Below are 24,623 nucleotides of genomic sequence, written 5' to 3' on the forward strand. Positions count from 1 at the left end.
CTAACCTGATCTAGTAAACACACCTGATGAGTGAACACCACTGGGTCAGTAATAAGAGAAAAAGGCCTGTTGTTCACTCTTTCACCTCCTCATGGCAGACACAGTGGAGATAGCGGAATAAAGTCTATGTTCTTCCTCTCAGTCTCAATGGAGAAGAATAGATCACTGAAGAGAAAAACAACAATGTCGAACATTGTGAAAAAGTTCAGATTTTGCATACCCAAAATGAGGACACAATAAATTATAGAGGGAAACTATGCATGATAAGTAAGCATGCACGCTGTATATCATATTATGTATTATAATTAGTTTTCTTAGTTTTATTTGGGGGAAAAAAAGAGACTTGTTTACTTGTGTCCCATAAACGCTCTGTGGTCTTCTGCTCTGGTCTGTTTGGGTGTTTGGACGGGCACATACAAGCGCGCGCTCTTCGTGACTGTCATTTGCCTCCCCCTATTGGCCAACGAAACGATCAGCATTGATATCTGCAAAACAAGCCTTTGTTGTGTTGCAGTAGATAGATTATTTAGGATTTTGCTTCACAGATCGATCTTACATTGTTCCACAGAAAAGGGGGCTCACGGTAGAAGTCTCACTATTTGGAGTTAGGGTGTTAGAATATTGTGTATTTATTTCCTCCCCAAATCCAATGGAGACCCAAAAGCCTGAAGAAAAAAAAAAGATTAGTATCATAGTTTTTTTTTCCAACAGCAGGACTGATAACTGTGTGTAAATCACATGTTTTGCATCATGAATTTTCATTTTGTGCATCTTTTGGACATGTCTGCATAGTAATGGTATTTTTCTGTCTCTCTGTGGTTACTGTGGTCTCTTTTTGTTCTACGCTGGCTCACATTTATTTTATTTTATTTTTTTATCTCTGTGTTTATTTTGTGTCACTACCTGTCGTTATCTGTGCATAGTTGATCATTTCGCGTCTTATTTTGTCGCATGCCTCAGTTTGGTCCGTTTTTGTCAAAGATTGGTTGATTATGTATCTTTTGGCTGTGCTTTTCTTTATGTCTTGTATGGCTAGTGTGTGGTGATTGTGAAATGTAGTGTCTCATACATTCTGCGTCGCCTTTTGTTTGTAATTTTACTGATGTTTTACATTTCTACTACAATCCGTATTATTATGCATCTTTTTTTGCATGGGGTTAGGGTCATAGTCGTCTTCTATTTTTTTATGATCCAGTGATCTGTCCAGGGCTTTCTTTTGGAAACAGCCTTTTATTTTGAAGGAGTCTCACCAGCCGGAAGTGTTATTGTTGCTCTAGCGGGCGTAGCGGAACACAGAATTATCGCCATTTTAGACATCGGCGAGGCGAGCCGTTGAGCTAATAGTTGCTCGAGGGCAACGTGATCGACCCTTAAAAAACTATGCCGATTACTTAGTGGTTTTATTTGGGAAAAAAAAAATTGATCACGTTATTACGCGACTGTTAATCCAACCGATAGCTCATCATTACCGTAGATTCTCGTACAGCCATGTCGACAGAGGGAGCAGCCGACCAGGTAGCTACATGCAGTTCTACCGGGGACTTGCTAGCTTGGTTTAGCTTCTGTGTTATCTTCCAGGCTTTTAGACTGTAGACCCTGTAGTAGTGTATGCATTGCTCTTGAACCTTTGTAAGTTATGCAGACGGTGTGTGGTTTGTGTTTGTAGTCTTAGCATCATACGCCATATTGACTCAGCTGTGACTTCGTTCCAAAGCAAAGCTAGCTGTTAACTAACTAGCTGTTATACTTTAAGCTAACTTTAGATCATGTGCACATTATGGCGATATTGACTTGGGAAAGCTGCGAGCCTGTCGGAGCTGTTTACTGTACCGTGTTGGCTCCTGCTTTGTGGCGCCAAATAAAGACTTAGCTAGCTAGTGGAAAAACCGTTTTCCGCTTGAAAACAAATGTATCGATTTATATTCGAGTCGTTCCTTCTTTTTACGGCGGGACCGTTAACCGCCAACTGAGGCCAGCTAGTGAATGTTATGGCCATCCTCATGTACAGACTGGCCCTTTCCTTTCCCTGCCAGTACCCTAACCATACTGCATGTGCCTTTGTATTGTCTTGCAGGCAGCGGCAGAGTATATTCCGGAGAAGGTGAAGAAGGCAGAGAAGAAGTTGGAAGAAAACCCATTTGACCTTGACGCATGGAGCATTCTGATTCGAGAAGCACAGGTTTAGTGACACAGAGTTGTATTCCTGGGGTTAAGAAAACTGGGAATGAGGGTGGTGGTGGTGGGCGGGGGGTTGTGGGTTATAAATTGGGAAAATGCCAAACTGCAAAGTTTTATCTAACAGGACTGCCTCTTTATAGCCATGTTACCCAGTGTGGAATGTAAATGCATTCTCCTCCTCTAGAACCAACCCATAGATAAAGCAAGGAAGACGTATGAGCGACTTGTCTCGCAGTTCCCGAGTTCTGGCAGATTCTGGAAACTATTCATAGAAGCAGAGGTTAATAATTTCTCTTTTCTTCAGTGTGCTTGGCTGGGACTTATTCTAACATGATCAACAATGTGAATTTCACACAACCAAAAAATGTCTCTTACTTCAATGAACGTTTAAAGTCACAGTTCTTGCTTTCTCGGTTGGAGGCTTCAGCCCTGACCTGTAAACAGCCCACTGTTAACTTGCAAGCAACGGCAACAAGAAACCTGTTGCTATTTTATACCTGCTGGAGGATAACTTAATTGATGGTGGACCTGGATTGAACATTGAAGAATGATTCCAATCAATTTGTGTGGCTCTAGCAAGGTTTGTAAAGAATTGTGCCTTTAAACACCGTGGGGGGGGGAACCAGCTTGACCAATTTCTTTTTTTCACATAAATCCTTATGTTCCCAGGATTAAAAAGTATATATATTATCTGCGCCATCTCTAAATGGGGTAAAGTGCATTTGTTGCATGTCTGGTCTGCAACAGTATTAAAACAATTTTAATAGTATTGGAGTGCATTAGCCTTTTATTCACTTGTCGTGTCAATTTATTGCCTCCTGTGTCATTTCTTTTGGGTAATATTTATTATTATTATTATTTTTTAATATATATATATATATATATAAAGAAAAGTCTTGATTGTGTGGCCCATTCTTTCCTTGAGACGTTTCTCCCCGCTCCTGAATACACGACCCGTTGCCTTGCTGCCATCTACAGGCTTTGCACGTTTGCAACCAGCTTTTGACTGGATGGTTCAATTTGCCCCCCTCCCCCCGCACCTGATCATTTGTACTACCCTGAAGGGCCTTTTCAATGCCTGACAACACCCCTGCAGACGACCGCTGCAGCTGGCTTTAAACATGCTGTTTGTCAAAGTTTACAGAGGAATGTCAAAGCATTTCATTTTAGCACTTTTCCCTTAAAAAAAAAAAAATTGCCACTGCGTACTTTAGGAAATATGACCTCTATGTCGTGAATTGACTGTAGTTTTAACTAGAGGTTGTTGTGGTTTGTTGTTGTGGAGTTTCTCTCCCAAAGGGCCTCCCCCTTCCCCGCCCACCCCCTCTTTTTTTTTTTTTTTTTTTTTTTCGTTACATATTTACCTGTGGCTTTCATCCACATAATCAGAAGACCAACACCTGTCTCTCTTCAAGTTGGGCTTCTCACGAGTGGTCCTTAGCCATTTCCCCTAATTGTTGAGCATTAATGTCAAACTTCTCACTTACAACACCCTCTCTAACAAATTGCGAGTAGCTCACAAAAAATAAAATCCAAAAACAAATCACATTTACTATCATTTCTTAGTGACGAGTAAAAGTAAGCACATGGTAAGAATATGCAGCGGATAAAAGGGAGGGATGTTTTGAGGGCAAACGCACCCTAACATCACTAGTGCTTTATTTGATAGACAAGGAAATTGTCATAATGATGGAACTTGGATGCGTACCACACTTAAATGCCAAGAAAGGGAGGACGGGGGGGTAGTTTGAATGGCAAGTCATTTTTATGTATGGGTGGGGTGTATAGGGGGTTAGAAAAACTACTCATGAAAAGGGATTGGGTAGAAGAAATAAAGTCACAGCCCAGAGTCTCTCTTTTATTTTAATTTTTAAATACTTAAGCACATAAGATTGATAAAGCTCACTGTGGTTCTCATATTAATGTATAAAGAGTCAAAAGCCCCTAAAAGTATCTTTGAAACCTTTTTAGTTGTTTTTAGACTCGTTGTGTTTAGAATATATAACAATGCAAAGTGTTAATTAGCCACATCAAACTTCAAATATTATTTATGATGTAATATTCCAAAAGCACTGTTAATTTCTGGCTGTTTTCACAGAGGTTTCAGTCGACCCAAATTACATGCCGGCAGTGGAAACTGGCCTCTAATCAGGCGAGTTCCTTTTACAGAGCGTAAGCCTAGTGTTTTACCATCAGAGGCATGTGTTGACGAAACATTCAAACCACTTGAAATTGGTAGTATAAAGACACTCCCCCATGGTAAGTATGTGTATGAGTGCTTTATTTATTTAATTATCTTTTTTTTCCTTTTTCCCTTAATGAGAACCACATGCAGACTAAGACATTTGTTTAGATTTTATTTTTCCCCCCTTAAATCCCAAACTGTTAAGAGAACAAAAACTGACATCAGACTCCATTCACCTTTTTACGGGTGCACGGAAGACCGTAATGTGTCTTTGTGAAGGAGGCCTGTTCTCCGGCGCCTCCGCAGAGCAGAGGCCTCATTTGCAAAATCTGCACACCGGACAAACTGAAGTCTTGTCCGCCACTCGCTCTCAAGGCGTTTTTAACACCTCAGTCGGGGCTACTTCATCCAGTGCATAAATTAAAAATGCCGAGGTGGATGATGTGTGCCCTCTAGTGAATAATCCGGCACACGCTGGGTTTATATTTGTCTGTGTAGTAAGAGAACAGAAGTTTTTATCAGGCTGAATGTAAGAGGAGCATTTCAGTGCACAGCCCCCCCCTCCCACCCCGTTTCCTTGTTAAGTCTTTTCCGTATAGACCACACACAAAGACCAAGAAACATACTTTTTTTTTTCTTCTCTTCCCCCACGCAGAGAGCCCAACATTGTACGGTTGCGGTACGTCACTCGTACCAAATCCGGGTAATCAAAAGCTGTGGAGTCGGTCTTTTCACAGATGCGTTTTCATAGTTACTTCACTTCTTTTTTTTGCTTCACCACGTTAGCCGTTGCTGCACGGTGCATGTAGGGAAATTGAAACGCAGAATCTAGCTTTAAGAAGTTAAACATAATTGTGATAATTGAAAAAAAATATGGATTTGGACCCCAAAAAAAACTCTTACCGTTTTTTCCTTTTCACAAATAAAGAAGTTGCACATTTGCCTTATGAGGAGTAAGATGTTTGGCTGCTGTTTTTGCCTCTAACTTGCTTGATTGTAACTTGACAGTGTTCTTAAAGATTCATGAAACCCCCCCCTTCTGTCAGGTTGGAATTCGTTTCCAAAGGACTCTCCTTTTAAGTGAAACTGGCACTCAGCCTGTTTCACTACAGGGGAAGAATAGAAAAAGGCCATTCATGGCCTCAGCAGACTTATCCCCGTAAAATCGCTGCAGATTGTCCGTTGTGTATGATTGGGATCGTTTGAAATATATTAAGTCATGTTTTCCTCTTTAAACATTTGCATTTATTAACTCAATTTAAGACTCATAGAGTCTTAGTATTATGTTTTTCATGCATGGCAACGGCATCATTTATCGGCTGGAAGTGTCTTTCGTATGAAGCTCCACACTAGATTTGCTGATGCTTGGCGTTTTTAAAGGCTTGTAGTTTGGGTTTTGTTTTGCTTTTTTTTAGGCGACCTACTCTTACGACCAAGCAGCTGTGTGCACTTTAAATGACTCAATGCTACAAATATTTCTTGGAACATTTCTTTCATTGCCTTAACCTTAAGCGCTCTGAAATTGCTCGACTAAACAGTTGTGACACATTTGTTACACATCTCTATGTAGACGCATGTACCTTTAAGGGGATTTAAAGAAGCAGCGTGTAGTTGATGTGAAAGAAAGGAGCAGAGAGAAACGGGAGAGTTTGGTGTCCTTGCTTTGTGTTGCAGTCACGGGTTCCGTTTAATTAATCTCTGCTAATAATTTCACTGTAATAACTTATTAATACTGCAGCTGAATAGTCTTTTTTTACAGAGCATCTCTGTCTTTTCTGGATCTCTGAAACACTTTGTGCTTTACAGTTACGAACAGTGAAATAGTTTAGTTCTGGCTCATTTGGTGACGGGAAAAAAACAAAAAAATCGCCTCCTCTGTCTTTACTGTGGGACTCCTCGACAGTAGGCCGTAAGACGGTTAAGGGGAGCAGCGGCGTTTCCCAGGAGGCTGAAAAATGAAGATTTTTGTTTTTAATTCCAACCCCAAGACATTTACCGTCTGTTTTCAGTTCTTTTGTCTTGAAATGAACGATCCCATTTTTTTATTTGTATTTTTTTCTCCACTCTGGGTTTTCGTTTGGTGCAAATTCCAAGAAAAATAAACCCGTTTCTAAAAAAGTAATTTGTCATTCTTGTGTGAATTTCACTCTGTTGATCCTGAAGGTGCGTGTGTGTGTGTTTGAGTGGTCACGTTTGCATGACGGCATGTTACCTGCACACCTCCAAAGTTCAGGAAGCGCTGGCATTAACGTTGTATTTACACTCTCCTTTTGCAGATCAAGGCTAAAAACTATGACAAGGTAGAAAAGGTAAGTGTCTGAGGTGTTCATGAACATCCTGAACGTGTTAAAGGAAAACCTGACAGTTGTGTTTGACTAGCTAACCAAGCTTGTCGGGTGCTAAATGATTCCTGGGAATGAAGGGCCCTTGGACGTTAATTGTACTGATTTCCACTTCTAGCCATTGCTTTACACATATTTTGCCTTTAATGTGCTTAACAAAGTCATGTAAGTTAATTTGTGACTTTTAAGGCATCTGTTTTTCTTTTCTAATCAAGTCCTGTTGCTCTGTAAACTGCACTGGTGTGTTGTTTCCTCTCTGTGTGATTTGAAATAAAATCTGCATCTTAAAATGTCTACCGAGTTCAGATTTGACCAAACATAAGTGCGCCGCACAGTTCTGCTGTGTAAAAGCTGCACTCCACCTGAACTTGAATAAGGGACTGCAATATAATACATTTAAAAAAAAGTACACTACCAAGTGCATTTAGTTATCTTACACACACACATGGGGATGCGTGCATGCTTGATAAATACAGGTGTAGAATGTATGGAGTTTACAGATTGTTTCTGAGGGTTTTTTTTTTTTTTTTTGTAACACCCTGTTGCCCCCTCAGTTGTTTCAGAGATGCCTAATGAAAGTTTTGCACATCGACTTGTGGAAATGCTACCTCTCATACGTCCGAGAGACCAAAGGGAAGCTTCCCAGCTACAAGTAAGAAGACATGCCGTGTTGTGGGCTCAAGCGTGGTGATAGACTGTCCTGGCGTAAGATTGCACGTTTTTTTCATCACATGTAAACTTCCTTATTCCCAGAGAAAAGATGGCCCAGGCGTATGACTTTGCACTTGATAAGATTGGCATGGAGATCATGTCTTATCAGGTACACAGAATTTCATTTGCCTCTTCAGCACGACATATAGACCCGACTTTCTCTCAATGATTGTCCCCTAACCTTTCATTTATTCTGTCAGATTTGGGTGGACTACATCAATTTCCTCAAAGGAGTGTAAGTGTTTGGTGTTTTTAATTTTTTTATTTAATTCAATTTAATTTTTTTTTCTGTCTCTTGTCATTTTACCAAGACTCAGTATGCACTGCATTCGCATCTCCTAAAAATCTTGACATTGTTGTTTTGCGTTTTAATTAGTGAGGCTGTGGGCTCATACGCAGAGAACCAGCGAATCACCGCTGTTCGGCGAGTGTACCAGAGGGGCTGTGTGAACCCCATGATCAACATTGAACAGCTCTGGAGAGATTATAGCAAATATGAGGAGGCAAGTGACTCGTACCTAAACCTAGTCTTTTCCTTTCTTATACTACCTGCAAACGGGGGGTTACATCAGTCTAAAAAGTAGATTAAGAAAACCTTTTAATAATAATATTGCTTATTTATTGAGGTAAATGATTCAGTGTTTCATGTGTGAGTGACAAGTATGTGAACTTTCAGTACCGACACTTAAATGGAGGATGAAATTAGTCTGTTTTTGTTTTTGTTTTTTCTCAATCAATGGAATGACAGTAGTGAGCAGGCTGTCTTTACAGATATATATACAGTATATTTATATGTATTATGGCACAACCAAAAGTCCTTAGAGGTCCTTAGAAAAAGACATATTGATGTTCATCCTGATTGGCAAAGGGTCCAAACCATCTCTAGAGTTTGGACCCTGATCGACGTTCAAATACATGTTGTGCCAGTGGAAGAGACTGAGTGCCGACAACATGCCAAAGGCGGCTTAGAAGAAACCACTGCGCTCCAAAATGAACATCGCTGCCCGTCACACGAGTTTCACCAGAAGTTGTGGGGATGAACCAGAAGACTCAAGAGTGTTGGGAAAATGTTTAGTGGGCAAATGAGAAGGTACTAACGCTCCTCTATTTGAATGAGAAGTTCCATATTAAGGGAAAGGAAATCACTTGGTGTACATACATACATACATATATATATATAGATATATATATATACACATACACACACACAAAAAAAACTTCATTCCGTCTGTGAAACACAATGATAGTGGGATGATGGTCTGGGCTCGTATTGCTGCTGAGGAGGGTCGCACCAGTTACCGAAAGCCAAGATTCACATACTTGCCTCCCACAGAATTGTAACTTTGAATGATTTTCCTTAATCACTAAAATACATAATATAGTAGATGTATTTATTTATTTTTTAATTTTTTAAAAATCTGCTTTTGGAACATCTTTAGGATAATCATGCATAATTTAGAGAGATTCCAAAGGGTTCGCAAAAATTCCCCAACCACCACTGGGTCTCTGCTCACTCAAGAGTTTTTCGATTGTTTAACTGTGGTAGTGCTGACTTGGAACCGGCTTATTTATTCCACGCACAGGGAATCAACGTGCACTTGGCTAAAAAGATGATCGAGGATCGGAGTCGAGACTACATGAACGCGAGAAGAGTGGCAAAGGTGAGGCATCCAAACGGGTATGCACCAAACGGTTTGGAATCCTCGTGCCGACATGCTGTCCCTGTAAGCTAACGCAGGTGTGTGCCTGGCTTGCATAATGCAGGAGTATGAGACGGTAATGAAGGGGCTCGACCGAAACGCGCCTTCAGTGCCCCCCCAGAACTCCCCTCAGGAGGCTCAGCAGGTGGAAATGTGGAAGAAGTACATCCAGTGGGAAAAAAGCAACCCTCTGCGCACAGAAGACCAGACCCTCATCACAAAGAGAGGTAACTGTTTGTGGCCAACTGCAGTTTTTTTTTGTCTTCATACAGAAGATGAGTGTGTAGTGTGCATATCGTTGTGTGAATATCTTTCGCCCATTCTAATGCAGCCACAAGGGGGCGTAGGTTGGCGTTTTTATGTGATGAAGGCAGTTTTTTTTTTAACGCTCGTTTGCGTTGCCTTCTGTGTTTCAGTGATGTTTGCCTATGAGCAGTGCCTGCTGGTGTTGGGCCACCACCCTGACATCTGGTACGAGGCAGCACAGTACCTCGAGCAGTCCAGCAAGCTGCTGGCAGAGAAGGGGGTGAGATGCCAATCGTTTTGGCGGCAGGTTTTTCAGAGGTGTCGATCCTTCTGTCCGACAGCACCGTGATGTTTTGCAAATGTTTCCTCAGGACATGAATAATTCAAAGCTGTTCAGCGACGAGGCAGCCAACATCTACGAACGTGCCATCGGGACTCTCCTAAAGAAGAACATGCTTCTCTACTTTGCGTTTGCAGACTACGAAGAAGTGAGTGTCCAGTGACATGTTTCGCACAAACTAACACGGGACGCATCGGGTCCACTCAGCACATTTCTTTTGCTGCCCCTCAGAGTCGCATGAAGTACGAGAAAGTCCACAGCATCTACAACAAGCTGCTGGCCATCGATGACATTGACCCCACGCTGGTCTACATCCAATACATGAAGTTTGCCAGGAGGGCAGAGGGCATCAAATCAGGTCGCATCATCTTCAAAAAGGCACGAGAGGATGCGCGCACACGTCACCATGTGTACGTGTCTGCAGCACTGATGGAATATTACTGCAGCAAAGTAAGGGGCCCACATTTTCTGCGTGTACTGTGGAGCTGCTGAAATAGATCTGAACACACACACACACTGCTCCACATGACCTGAATGAATCTCTTCCTCTTTTCTTAATCTTGACAGGATAAATCGGTGGCCTTTAAGATTTTCGAGCTTGGTTTGAAGAAATATGGTGACATTCCAGAGTACATTCTTGCGTACATTGATTACCTCTCACACCTTAATGGTAGGTAACCAAAGCGTTTCGTGTCGGCTAAAATTTCTATCGATTTCTTTTTGAAACCACACATGACTGCTTTTAAAATGGGATTCCATATAGCATGTCACCCTGTTTTTCTTTTGTGTGTCATTTCTCTCCATCAGAGGATAACAACACCAGGGTTTTGTTTGAACGTGTCCTCACCTCAGGAAGCTTATCGCCAGAGAAGTCGGGGTAATGTCAAACATTTGTGAGTGTGTGTGTGTGCACGTGTCGTAATGCCAAAGTGTCTGACGTTCATTAACTTTCACGTGACTCTTGTTCCTTAGCGAGATCTGGGCTCGGTTCCTGGCCTTTGAGAGCAACATAGGAGACCTGGCCAGTATTCTGAAAGTAGAGCGCCGGCGCTTCACCGCCTTCAAAGACGAATACGAGGGCAAAGAAACGGCCTTGCTCGTAGATAGATACAAGTTCATGGACCTGTATCCCTGCTCTTCCAGTGAACTCAAGGCCCTTGGATACAAGGTTGTATTTTCCCCCCTCTTTAGATTTCGCAAACACCAAAGCAGTTCAGCTGATCGGACGTGTTTCTGTTGACACGAGGTGACATTTGGACCTGTATCTGCTGTCCTGTTTGTAGGATGTGTCTCGTGCCAAACTGGCAGCAATGCTCCCAGAGACTGTGGTTGCACCCTCTGCTCCGACACTAAAGGACGAAGTGGATCGCAAACCCGAGTACCCCAAACCCGACACCAATCAGATGATTCCCTTCCAGCCACGTCACCTTGCCCGTACGTAATCCTTCGCTGCCGTAAAACCCGTGAAACCTCTCATGCAAGATTACTCTGTGTATGTTGGTCTGTTCTTTTGCAAGCGTGCGGCTGTTGTCCTTCCCACTGCTTTCTCCAGATAGTCCTCATGCATAAAATGAGTCATCCTTGACGCAGCCTCTCGTGTTTCTCGCAACAGCTCCAGGTTTACACCCTGTCCCTGGTGGAGTGTTCCCAGTTCCCCCAGCTGCTGTTGTCCTTATGAAGCTGCTCCCTCCGCCTACGTGTTTCACTGTGAGTAAAAGCAGCAGCTTAACGCTATCAAGCTCATATTTACTGGCAGCGAATAAAAAGACATAAACAGCCGTGGTTGTTTCTTGTTGCAGGGTCCTTTTGTTCAAGTGGATGATCTCATGGAGACTTTCAGGAGATGCACACTTCCTGAGAGTAAGTTCATTTGAGAGCGTTCACCATTGCGGTATCTTTTATGTTATCGTGGCAACACTGAAATGGAAATGTCCGTTATCTTTTTGTAGCTGTTGATGCTGCTATAGAGCTGATCACTGGCAGACAGCCCGACGCAGGAGGCGAGGGCAACGGATCCATGGAGAACCACGCCGTTGCCAAGTCACTCAAGAGGCCTAATGCAGACTCGGATGAGGAGGATGACAAGGGAGCTGTGGCTCCACCCATACACGACATCTACCGCGCACGCCAACAGAAGAGGATTCGATAAAAAAAAAAAACAACACACACAGCGAACCCTTCGAGAATGTATTCTTAACAGGTGGTCATATGGGATAAATGTATTTGTCGACATGACAGATTAAAACATCCGCTGATCTATGTCAAACCACAAGCAGACACACACACACCCACCCACACACACGCATACAGTATGCACACCTGATGTGTTTCTGTGGCTTTTGTTTTGTCAGCAGTTTTTATTTTTAAAGACTGACCAATATACTGTAAAAAAAACAATTTTTTAATTCAACCGTGAATTTTGGGGACACAGCTCAGTTTTGGCCTTGTTTTGTTCAAAGGGTGACACAGTGGAAGTAAGCTTTTTTTTTTTTTTTTTTTTTTTTTTAGATAACTGGAGGAAACACAGTTCCTTTCAATAAAAGTGGAAAAGAACTACATTTGCCTTTTTATTTGACTTTAAAATATTACGGATGCCGTACTTTGCTGTTACTGTCTCTTCTGAAAGCCAAACCTTTGTAGGCCTTAAATTGACCAGCAGAGGGCGCAGTTGATCCTGGAGTCACATTCACTCCGGGACAAAGGAGGGTTTTACATGCTTAATGTCATGCAATTTGGGTGTTTGTAATGCATAACTTGTGAATGGAAAAATGGCGGCTCTTGGTCACTTGTCGACCCTCTTTCAGTGTCTTGGTTGTTTCAAGTAACTGATGACAGCTGGAGAGCAGTCAAAGCACAGTAAGATTTCGGGGGTTTCCCCAAGCTCTTTGAAAACGGAGAACAACACCAAAAAAAAAAAAGGTGAAAAAACAATTCCGGTCACCCACACAACTGTCTTCTGTCACATTCACAAGTTTTTATTAGTTTAATGAAACATGAGCTCCATAAAACAACATTAGGTTTGTCTGTTATGCCAATCTGCTCAAAAGGAGGCGACTAAATCTGTTCAGAACAGACAAAAAGTGTGAAAGTCACCTGGGAATGGACACAGAAAATGACCTGACATGCCAGATGCCTTTAGTCTTTTGCATCAGAATGGGAGGTTTGTGCCACACGCCGAACAAGTACATGCATGAATGTTACAATTCCAGAATAGTCTGATCATGAAATACAAACAAGCTGTTTGTAGTTTTTCAACCTGCAGAGATGGAAGCAATTCACTCAAGACGAATAGAAATTTGAAGATGCCACTAAAACGCAGCTAAGCTTCTCAGTTTAAAAAAAAAAAAAAGGTTTCTGTATTTTTTTCCCACAACAATCAAAAAAAAAACCCAGAGGGCTGATTCTCACGAATGCCTCCTACTGCTGACTTTCTATTTTTGACAGTTTCTCAGCGCAATACAGTGTACATGAGAAGCCTGGCGACACGTTTTCATCGCTAGCACGAGAAACATATCCACTAACGAGCAATCTGCAGATTTGCCTTTGCTGGCTGCAGATGTATTATGCCCTCGAGCTTCAGTGCAGAGTGAGAACTCTCAAGGAAGTACAATTCTCTTCAAACATGGCTACATTTTATGTTAGTGTCCTGCACCGAACAGTAATTTAACAGTAAATAAATCCTTAAATATTATATCTTTTTGAGAGATTTTACAATTAAAAAAGTCACATTATTGCTCACATCCTCACATCATCTGCATAAGATTAGCTTTTTTTTTCTGATATCTTCCTGTTTTGCCGTTGTACTACATGACGACCTTAAAACTAATAAATATCACCGTAGCAACGTGTTGATACTGGATAACCTATCTCCAAAGTACTGCACAAAAATCTCCGGGTGACCTTTATAAAACTGTCCCAGCAGTCGTCTCTTCTCTTTGGTGGAGAGTTTAGGGTTCTCGTGGACGGTCCTCAGCAAGGACAAAAGCTCTTCTTTGGTGGTTTTCTTTGCGTTTTCAGAGCAGTCATTCGCACCCACTCTTGCGCAGTACGTTGATCCTGCAGCAGAGAGAGAGATGGAGAAAAAACTTGAGATTTAGACACGCTGCAGCTAAACAAAAGACTGTGCAATACAAATATTCTTCAAACCTGTGATGACATCTGGATCTTTCCCGTTCACAATATTCAATATTCTGTCGCTGACCATCTTGTGCAACGAGGCAGGAATCTGGCAGAAGAAAGAGCAAATTAAGAGGTAAACTTTCTATTTATCGTGACTTCAAGATCCAGTACTATCATAAAATGAAAATAGAGTAAACCGAATGATCATGGTGTCTTAGTTTGGGCCTGTTTAACCCAAACTATCATGCTAATTTCACATATCCTCTTGAGTAATGACTTTTTTTTTTTTGCAGGCATTTTGATTATCATGTCCCTTCTACAAGACCTGACACGCTGGCAACGAGACGATCTAGGAACACTCACTTTGAAGAGATCAGAGTGATTATCCATCATGAACAGAACCAACAAGTCCACTTTTCCTTTTGGGAGCCTTCTGCTGTAGACAATTGCACTCGAGAAGGACCTTTTCACCGCCATTCTGTTCTCGATCTAGAAGGAGCACTTAGGGGTTAGTAATGATTAAACAAAAGCACACCAATCGCACATGAAGCATGGCAAAGCTGACCTCTTTGTGCAGTTTCACCTCCTGTGGTTTGGCTGCAATGGCCATGAATCTCAGCAGCTTGCATAGCTCCTCTCTGCTGCGCGAGTCCTGCAGCTTCAAGCTCAGCTGAAGCGCCTCCAGAGCTTGCTCCAGCTTCCCATTCACTGAAAATAAACCACCAAGTTTGAGGGAAAAAAGGCAGAGACAGAAAAGCTCCAAGAAGCCTTGGATCTGATTTACATTTATCACTATATTTAAGCGTGTGTGCAAGAAAAATCCAAAAGCCCGTCTTCTCACCGAGCAGTTCCGAGATGCCAGAATGGATATCGAAAACATGGTTGTTGAGCAGAGGCGGCTGTTGCGAGTGTCTGTAATGCTTAACCAAGACCTGATAGAGCAGCCTCTTACACTGCAGCAGGTCGTCTGCACAACCAGCCAAACCTCGACTGACCTCCACCACCAGTTCATCCGGCAAAAACTCAAGACAGTCCACCGCCCCTGACATCCACTCATTCGCCCTGAGGAAGAGAAGGAAGGGTTTTTTTTCTTTACATACGCATGTTGCTAATTTGATCTGAGAAGTGAATGTATAAACAGGAAATAAAGAGAAGCGATGACAGAGGTCTAATGAGGTCTAATGAGGTATAATGATTTCAAATACAGCCAACAGAGGACTTTCAGTAAGTACTGGGTGACATCACACTGGTAAAAGGTCCTGCATTAAGAATTCAGTTGAGTAACTGCAGTAGTTACAAAATGTGCTTTAAGTATTTCAACTATAGCGAGTCTTAACAGGGAGTGCTAACGGTAGTTTTTCAATAACTGCAGTTTGGAAGAAAAATATAGTATACCAAAAACTATGTAGTACCACATTGTAATCATGTATAGTAAGTACAATATTTGAGTGCGGATTGTTAGTTACTCTCCAATCAATCCACTGGTGTTTCAGGTCAATCGTAGCAGCTAATCATTTAAATTCCAGAAACCTAGACACAGACAAAAACTTCATTCTCAATTAACTAAAAAGCTTGGAAATACACGCAGATGTGCTGCTTAAGTCGTGACCTATAAAAGCCAAAAGCCCCAAATAATTCATACCCGTGCCGTATTTGACTTGCATTATGTTTTTATTTGAACAACAGGTTTCTTAAAATGCCATCAGTGACAAAACAGTGACAAATGTGGTAAGACGTGATAAATATGTTGAACGTACATTTTAACTATTTCGCTCGTTCCCTTTTAATTTTTTTTTCTATATTTCCCTTATTCGTAACCCTATTAATTCAACGTTTACAGCTGATCCCAGAGAAAGAGTTTGAATAAAAACACACAGAACACACTGTGTCTCACTGTATTTTGTCACTTGATGATGTAATTTCCAGCCAGTAGAAAAACGACTGGTGGAATAATTTATCACAAAAGCAAGAGTTGGCATGGGCGAGATTCATTTTCAATTTTCAATCTTCAATGTCTGTTAGAGCATAACCGAGAGTTTCAGAAAGCGGTGGATTAGAAGTGACCAATCAAGAAACACCGATCTTACTGAGAAAATCAACATTTGGTAGACTGTGAAGGCTTTCAAGGACCTACTGTGCTTCACCAAAGGCTTTCAGAACCTCTCTGTCCAGGTAGTTTGATGAATACATCAGGTCCGGGTCACTGTCTGTGCCATGCAGCGGTGACCGGGATGCTCCCGCACTTTCCAACAAGTTCTCCAACAGTGGAAGATCTATGAGTTGCAGAAGCCTGGACACCGCCTGTAGGTGCCACACTTCATACAAACCTGTGAAACGCCACAGAAACAAAGGTATATGTTTACAGCACGACAAAAATCAAGCCTGCTCTGCATCAGGCTCCAACGTCTCATCGGACAGAATGCCACCTACGCTCTTGTGAGAGGCCAAGGTTGATCATCTGAGGGGTGATGGTAGAGCTGAGGTTGAGGTTTCCCAACACGTCCTCCAGTAATTTGTCTGTTTTTACAGGGGAGTGGGTGGAGTAGCTTGGCACCTCCTGTCTGAGGAGACACAAAATTACAGCAGTCAGTGTGGATGATTGAGGAAAAAATACACAGGTGTATTACTGAAACATACAAAGGTTTCTAGCGCCTGATTCCATCTCATGTGGTTTTGCTTTGGATGTTAAGTTTTCATATTTCAAAAACGTGCTTATTTTCCAGCAACAAAGCAGTCCTAAGGATTATTTAAGTGTTCTTGGGAAGTTTAACGGTTAATAGTTAACATTGTTCTCGTGAAGCCCTGACTCAGCCCATGCTACAATTAATAAAAGCCTCGTTTGAGCACATGGTTTCTCTAAAATCTTTTATTTCCCATTGAAGCCACCAGACCTGCTCTCACGTGTAGACTGTAGCTCTCACAATGACATCGGATCAAAAATAGATCAAAGACAAACGTTAGCTTAGCACAAAGACCAGAATCAGGAGAAAACCACTCACCTACCTCTGAAACAAAGTAACTTTATCACTGCATTCATTTGCTGTATGTACACTTTAGAAACAAAGTGTGAAATGCAGTACTTTTACAGAGCGGTAGAGTGCAAAATGATTTCACTGTTGGATTAAGAAACTGCCTGAACTCATTATCACCATGAGATTGCCAACTAGACAATCAATAGGCCACTGCAACCAGCCCAAAATTACAATGCACTCAGCTGCTAATGGAAAAGGACATCATCTTTTTCACATTTCCCTTTTAACAGGCCCAATCTTTATGACATTGTTTTGCCTGTTTCATTTTAAAAACATCCACCTGTTACTCTCTGACCTTTTTTCCTCTTTTTAAATGATAATTACGTTTCTCTTTTAGATTCCTCATGGTTGGCTGTACCCGTCTCTTATTTTTGGGCTCCACCTCTCAAGGTCACCGCTGATTGCTTACTTATTGCAAACTAGTGAATTTGAGCTCGCTCCTCCTCTGAACCATCGCATAAAACACGTTGATTGATCTTCTAAAACAGAATTCGATTCTCTAAAAAATTTTCAGCGAGTGAGTTGATGTCTTTCTTTTTTTAATGCTCATTTTCTATCGGCTTTGGCCATATGACCATTGTTTCTTTGTGGTAATTTTAGGCAATTATTTATTTTTCACTCAATTAGTTTGTGTCTTTTTCTGGCGTGAGACCGGGACCTTTCTGAGTCTCTGGGCTTCTGCCCTGTAGGCCCTTTCTATTACCTTGGTAAACTGAATCTGTTTCATCTTTCTTCAGGTATCATTTTTGTTTTTTCAATCACTTTTCTTTCAGTGGCAAAAAGTGACTGTGTCTGAAAGGTTTCATTTCATTTCCCAATCCAAAGCCGTACCAGATTTAGGGTTAGCTCTGGTTGTCAGGAAAAGGAAGAGCAAAGCAAATCCAAACTGAGATCAGAAGATGTTTCAACATGTACCTTTCACATGACAAAGCGTAGCTGCTCTTGTTCCGGTTCACGCTCGGTGAGTCATAGCCGCTCTCAATGGTATTAGTAGAGTGGGAGTTGGTGGTGGTCAGCGCTGCTGAGGAATCCGTCGCTGGACTTAAAAACCTGTACAAACTGCAACTGCTGTCCTCAAATGTAGCTCTCTTCTTTTCCTTCCCAAATACTTTGACACCCACAGGCTCAAACACCCTTGAGTCCATGAGGGCTTGACAAAGACGGACAGCTTTGTAGCGAGGCACTGCCTCATCACCAAAGAAACGGTTGAGCGTGATGTGTGTCAACACCACATCCACGGCCTCTGAGCCCAGGAAGCAGTCGTGATAGGATTTCAGGTTGTGGCGCCGGCACTTCACCTCCACCTGAGTCTGCAGGTTGGAAATGATGCTGGTCCAGATATAGGTGGCACGGAAAGGTTTTCCTGCCATGCCTTATTCTGATGGGGGGATGAGAAAGGAGGTATAAGCCGAGATATTGAGATGATACAATCCAAAATCAGCCATGAAAAGCAGACAGAAACAAGCAGTGTAAAAGCTCTGGGAACTATTAAGTGAAGTAAACAAACCTGCATAGAATCAAGATTTTCTTTATTGCCGAGTATGTTTGGATATGCAAGTATAAAAAATCATATTGCAGACAAAATAAAAACATTACTTTGTCTGGGAAAAAAAACACTCTTTACAAACTTAATCAACATTCCAAAACATTCACCTACTCTGTGATCCGTCTGTTTCCCCACAACTGACATTTTCTGTTTGTTCTATTCTTTGAGTACTTTCTCGGAAATTTCTCCTTTATGTTCTGACCCAACACACACTCCCTGTCCTCTGTGTAATGTCACATAATCAGGATCTGTGTTAAAGTTACTGTGTGTGGGTGTCCAGGATCAATATAGGTGAAGTAACTGACCCACATATTCTCTCGAGGCATCAGCGTGTGCGATACATGTAAAAATGTACATGATGAGTAACACTAAAGGATGAAATACATGTGGTATGAAAAGATATTAAAAACAAAGGCCAGAATGCATTCCTTATATTCTAACCGTATCAAAGCAATCTTTAATACACAGCCCGCTACAGTCAATCAGAAATGCTCCAGGAAATGGAGACAATGATCACATTGTGAGTCTTCTCTCACAAGAGACACTGATATCTCCCTGTCGCATTGCTTTTAACACATGTTCACCAATCTGCAGATGGTTCCGACATGTTGAACATTCATTCACGCAATTTGCCAACATGTCTCCTCTGCTCTTCTGTGTTTGCTGGGTCATTACTTATGGAAATAGACTTGTGTCTTCCAACACAACTGAGACCGAGCCGTGCCGGAGAAATAAAGCAGAGCCGGCCTTAGTGGGATGCTAGTGTGCCTTTCATCTCACAACAGGAAGCGTTTAGAGCTTGTAGAGCAAATGTTAGGAGAGGATCTGAGAGGCTTGTTGAGGCCATAAATCAGGATCTGACGGCAGGAGCCAGACTCCATGTTATTATAATGCAACTTGACAAATGTGATTACTGACCCATCTGTAAAACCTGAAGACAAAAGCGTCCAGGAATAGTGCAACGGCAAACATATGTTTACCCCCGAAAAGACGCAGCAGCTCCCTGAAAGCAGAGAAAGGTGATCATCGTGATCTGTTGATTAATGACACATCTACGTCAAACTGTGTCTCCCTCTGGGGGGAAATAACAGTGCTGAGATGTGGATTTGCATAGTAGGAAAGAACATCTGGGGCTGCAGCAGCTGTTAAAGGAAGAACAGTTTGCATGCATTAAAGGAAGCATGAGAAATATGATTGGCCGATGAATGATGGCATTATGAAAGACACTCGAGATGGAAAGATCATTCAAAATCATTGTGAGAGGTCCAAACTGTGCACGTGTCAGTTATTACATAATCTCTGTGTAAAATACAGATTATTAAAGGCTTGTTATGTTGTTGGTGGTTAGGAGTATTGTTGGAGGAAACATTGAAGTACCAAAATGAAATCCTTGATTTAGAGTTAATGCAAGACCATCTGGAGAAGCTCATCAGGGATCCCTGGATTACCAGCCACACTATAAATCCGGATCTGATTAATATCCATTAACGTTAAAAAAGAAGAATAAAAATGAGGGAGGTCATGTGTGGGTCAGAACAATCCTGGGAACCCGGCTGTGCTCTGTCACCTCTTGTGGATTGCGCCAGGTTGAGACTGAGCCCAGTTTGCATAGCTGACGCCTGGTTCCTTCTCTGTTGTGACTTTGCTCCTCTTTGTTAAAAAAAAAGGAGAAAAAAAAAGAAGAATAAAATCCCAACAGATGAAGACTGTGGAGGGGACTGGCCTGCATTTGTGCCAAGGACAACAGTGCATCGTGTGTTTGCACACATCAGTGGAGGTAAATAATCACACAGGGAGCAACGCACTCGACACATGGGAACCTTCCACTTGCGAGAAGAGAGCACACAGAGCACGCACACAGAAAGAAAAAAAAAACCTCTAAATCAGAGCTACTGCTGCTCATACTGTGGAACTCGATGTACAAGCATTTCAATTTTATAAGATGCAACAGCATATGCGTCTTGGTAATGAAAGCGCAGCGTGGCACCATCAACAGACCGTAACAGCAGGTTGTTAATAGCCTTTGGCAGATATCTTCATTCCTCCAACAAGATTAGACCAGTGAGATTATCTGATCCAGCCACAGGGCACGACGTGAACCTCAATGGGTTATTGGCCCGTATGAATTTGAATCCACACATCCTGCACAGTGCATGGCGGCCCCACAAACCCTGTCGGACCTGTGTTTGGATACAAACACACTGTATAGACGGCTGCTGAGTGTGCACGGAGCAAATGTCAAACTGTTCCGAAAGTTTAGCTGCTCTCATGAAACGATTGCCCCTGAACTACAAGTTCTGATTACTGGATGATTAAATCAACACCAATAAAGCTCTATTAAAGGACGCAGCGAACCACCCCCACCCACACACCCACACAGACTCACACACTTTTCTTCTTTCTACTTTACACGTGTTTAGAGATGAATCAATTCGTCAGAAATGACAAACAGCCTCCCAATCGCCAACACTTGTTTGTAAAGGGAATGGCAGTAGACAGCATTAAACCGCCGCGTACAGAACAACAGATCACAGAACAAAAACTCTGACAGCACAACATAATTCCAAATGCGAGTTTAACTGAACGACGCGTCAAATTTGTCATTTGTCATTCGCTAAAAGAGATCAAGTCGTTTTTACCTGGTGTTGGGTGCATGAAAACCTCTTTCAGTTTTTCTGAGGACAGTCTTCCACACCATGTCCTCGCGCTTCAATTCCCAACGTGACGCACGCAACTAACTTCAGTCAACCCCGAAACTGTCCCCTCCCACCCATACCATACATTATTCATGTCCCAATCACCGCCTCGCCAACGAGATAATGAAGCTCTTACAGTTTCCTTGAAGTTGAACAAAAGGCGCATCAACGTGCGTATTTATTCATTTTCCCTTCTCCTCCTGAGCTGAAACTACAGGTAAAGGGAGATGAATGGTAAGACAAATCCCTTCTGTTCTAACCTCACATTCTCCACTAGAGTAAATAATTGTACAATACCAGGAACATTTTTTTTTATTTTTTTATTGGATTAATGAAGTGCTGATTGGAAAAGACCCAAATCTTCTTAAATATTCTAATTCCTCTTTAACTATACACGAAATAAAGATTTGGATTTACAGAAAGAGCTAGAAAATCCAGGAAGTCTTTACACAACCTTCCTCTCACTAAGTCACACCCTGAACCTACACAGGAAGAAAATCTGGTCTGATAAGACCAACAACTGGCTATTTGGTGTCAGATTCCACAGAAGAGGAGGCCATGTTGATAGACTGAGTTTTACCTGATAAAAAAAAAAAAACAGACACAAAGAGAGTGAGGATGTTTTGGAAAAACCTTGTCCTTCGTCCTTCAGTCAAAACAATGAAACACGTCACAGGACAGGGCTGAAACGTGAATGCAGGTGCCTCAGGTGTCAACAGAGGCCCCGGGGCTCCTCCAACTTGTTTGTCTGTATGGGCAGAGTCTTACTGACCAACATGAATGTCTCAGAACCCAACACACACACACACACACACAGAGTAAACAAACAGGAGTTGCAGTGTAGCAGGGAGAGATTTCATGAACTGAGGCACTAACACGGTGCCTTCTCTCCCTGAGGTGTAATCTGACAATGGAGAAGCAGTAAGTTGACACTGTGAAGCCAAAGTTGGTCGCTCGCTGAAGGGGAGACTGAAAACTAGATTCCTATTATCACAAGACTAGTTTGCTACGAAGGCTGAACTGGGGCAGAGCGGTTTTACTACGGTCCTCTTGACATCTTTCATGCAGAAAATAAATCAAAAACAAATGATTAACCAGTTTGTGCGAGAGAGAGGTCCGCGACTGCAATGGTGCAGTACTAACTAGCTGAATGGAGGAGTGAAAATGAATGCATTAGTTTGAAATCCTGGACAAGGCACGAAAGGAATGTCTTCCTGTTAAGCTGCTCCTTTTTGGTGGTAACTTTAAAGGACCAATGCACTGACTTTCCACATGAAGCTCAGCTTTCTTGTCTACCTTTACTCAGGAAATGTAGATGAACTGCAGTGTTTTGAGCCGTGACCTACAGTATACTTTGAACTTTAACTCTGCCTCTGCTACATCTTCATTCTCTTTGATTTATACATATAGCTTCTGCAATGACTTTGTCATGACATCACTACCCTTGCTTGGTATTCTTACCCTTTAGGAACATAAAGCAGGCAGGCCACCCTAGCTTATAGGCTAAGCTGCTAGACTTAACTACACATGGTCTAATGGTTTAAGAAAGCAGAAGGTTCTTTTAATTTAGTAGTGTTAATCAGAGGGTTTTATCTAGAAGGGATGAGAATGATTAAAAAAAAAGGCAAGAAAGACTGTGGCAGTGTTGGGACTTCACAGACATTCAGAAGCTACTCATGTAAAAATATTGACCCCGTATAAAAAAAAAAAAAAAAGCAATTCACATAAAAACAATCTTTGGCTTATTTGCACATTTTCTGTAAAGTAAATCCAAGACATAAGGTCTGCGTAGCTTTTCTGTTATTACACTTGATACTTTGACCAAACTTCAGAATGAATGAAAATAAATGGGTATGGAATGAGTACAGCGATGCCATCAGCACGTAACAAAAGGAAATCTAACCCAGTCTGGATGTGAAACCACTGGCAGAGGGTGAAACTGGTTGTGCGACTTTTCAAATGAATGCACCACAGTCTGGTGGGCTGGTGTTTTGTAAACTGGCCTCAAAGCCACCGTCAGGGCTCAAGAGTGAGACTCGTTTTACACCAACCCAGAATACGAGGCTGAGAGCAAGTCATTAACACAATATTAACAGCAATATTTACACTCCTGCTGCCCTTTTCTTTTCCATGGAGCCTTGCATACTTCCTTTTCTTTCCTCTTCATTCTTATCGGCCGTGCGGTGTTCAAGTATTGTTTACAGCTAAGATGATGACAAACATCCTGAGGAATTTTCTCCAGGGGTTGGCATTCAAAACAAGAAAATACTTTCTCTTTCAGAAGAGTCAAACTCACAAGGAAGAATTGTTTGCTAGGTACATGTTTGACATTCAGCTGTGTCCTGTATTTTATCTGCCAGCCTTACATGTTTGGGAGGGAAATCTTAACTGTAGCTCTCAAATAAAGGAAGTAGGCGAGGAAACAAAAGAGCAACGCACAGACCAAAATGTTACTTTTTTCGCATAGCCAAATTAGTTCTATATCTATCCCTTCAACGTGAATCTGCTACACAGCCGACAATGTGATGCTACATGTCTGGTGGGGTATAAAAATACATCATCATTCATCACTCGGTACATGAAGTTTCACCAGGGGACCTTTCAAGAACTGAGTTGATTTGCAGTCATATGCAACACAACACACAGTCCTGTTTCTGTGCCCTTCTCACATCCTCGTGCAGCCTCAAGGGTCCTTTAGTCCGTCTCCCACATGTGGAACAATGCAGTGCATTAAAATTCATATGCTTTCCATCTGGAGAGCAGACGCTCAGTATCTGTCCCTACCAGTTGTGCCCCTTCTGGAATCCCAAACGCCTGGCTGATTGGACTGTCCTCCACCCCCAATTTTCTCCAGCTCTAAAGGACAGAGGACAGTGGCTTTCCTTACAGAGCTGTCGCTGCACCACAGAGAGACTTTTGTTTTTTGGAGCTCGTCGGTCTTTTTTCTTTCTTTCCTTTTTGCATTGTGGTTGGAAAGTCATATTTTATTTAACAGCTCCAAGACCCTTTCAGACGACACAAAGTCAGCCGCCCAGTCGCAGCGAATAGTCGGGTCATGAGAGTATGGTGGGCGAGCATCGCTGTGAGTTTTGCGACTCGCTGTGTCCTACTAAAGGATGTGAGCCAATATCAACTGCACACTCCCAGGAAGCAGGTGAAGATTAACTTTGAACCGATCCCTCTGGGCTGTGCTACAAGGGCAAAAACAAGAATTGTGGATCCCTGCCACTGTTTCTGAAGACTGTACTCAGAATGTCCCGTTCCAGTCTTTTCTGCTTCATTCCTGTTGACTAAGCACAATGACACTTGTGACAAATGACAAAAGCTCAATTGTGAGCCTCCACACCACTTTAAAGCAGTGGCAATCAGATCTCTTGCTTTCATCCATTTCTACATAAGTCAGCGCCACATAAATGCTCCGTGATGCCAGAAAAATAATTTTCCCCGGGACTCCTCTATCCGGATGCTTATACACTCTCTCACACAGTACAGACCACAACAACAACAACAACAACAACAACAACAACA

General features: G+C 42.1%; 2 protein-coding genes across 2 annotated transcripts; one reads left to right on the forward strand and one right to left on the reverse strand.

The window, feature by feature from the left end:
• The first annotated feature begins 1,292 nt into the window (after positions 1 to 1,292).
• cstf3 (cleavage stimulation factor, 3' pre-RNA, subunit 3) lies at positions 1,293 to 12,245 on the forward strand. Its single transcript, XM_075462243.1, has 20 exons — positions 1,293 to 1,515; positions 2,075 to 2,179; positions 2,363 to 2,458; positions 6,640 to 6,672; positions 7,260 to 7,357; positions 7,459 to 7,525; positions 7,617 to 7,651; positions 7,793 to 7,919; positions 9,000 to 9,077; positions 9,181 to 9,343; positions 9,533 to 9,642; positions 9,734 to 9,850; positions 9,934 to 10,152; positions 10,270 to 10,372; positions 10,510 to 10,579; positions 10,675 to 10,870; positions 10,986 to 11,136; positions 11,315 to 11,409; positions 11,502 to 11,562; positions 11,652 to 12,245. The coding sequence occupies exons 1-20, from the start codon at positions 1,489 to 1,491 to the stop codon at positions 11,849 to 11,851; spliced, it is 2,151 nt and encodes a 716-aa protein (XP_075318358.1). The 5' UTR covers positions 1,293 to 1,488; the 3' UTR covers positions 11,852 to 12,245.
• A 407-nt stretch (positions 12,246 to 12,652) lies between these two features.
• depdc7a (DEP domain containing 7, paralog a) lies at positions 12,653 to 21,116 on the reverse strand. Its single transcript, XM_075462256.1, has 9 exons — positions 21,039 to 21,116; positions 17,769 to 18,231; positions 16,252 to 16,382; positions 15,956 to 16,148; positions 14,663 to 14,883; positions 14,387 to 14,529; positions 14,185 to 14,310; positions 13,849 to 13,927; positions 12,653 to 13,758 (listed from the first exon to the last, which is right to left on the reverse strand). The coding sequence occupies exons 2-9, from the start codon at positions 18,221 to 18,223 to the stop codon at positions 13,535 to 13,537; spliced, it is 1,572 nt and encodes a 523-aa protein (XP_075318371.1). The 5' UTR covers positions 18,224 to 18,231; positions 21,039 to 21,116; the 3' UTR covers positions 12,653 to 13,534.
• Positions 21,117 to 24,623: the final 3,507 nt, after the last annotated feature.

Source organism: Odontesthes bonariensis, chromosome 1 (genome assembly GCF_027942865.1).
Source record: "Odontesthes bonariensis isolate fOdoBon6 chromosome 1, fOdoBon6.hap1, whole genome shotgun sequence".
NCBI lineage: Eukaryota > Metazoa > Chordata > Actinopteri > Atheriniformes > Atherinopsidae > Odontesthes > Odontesthes bonariensis.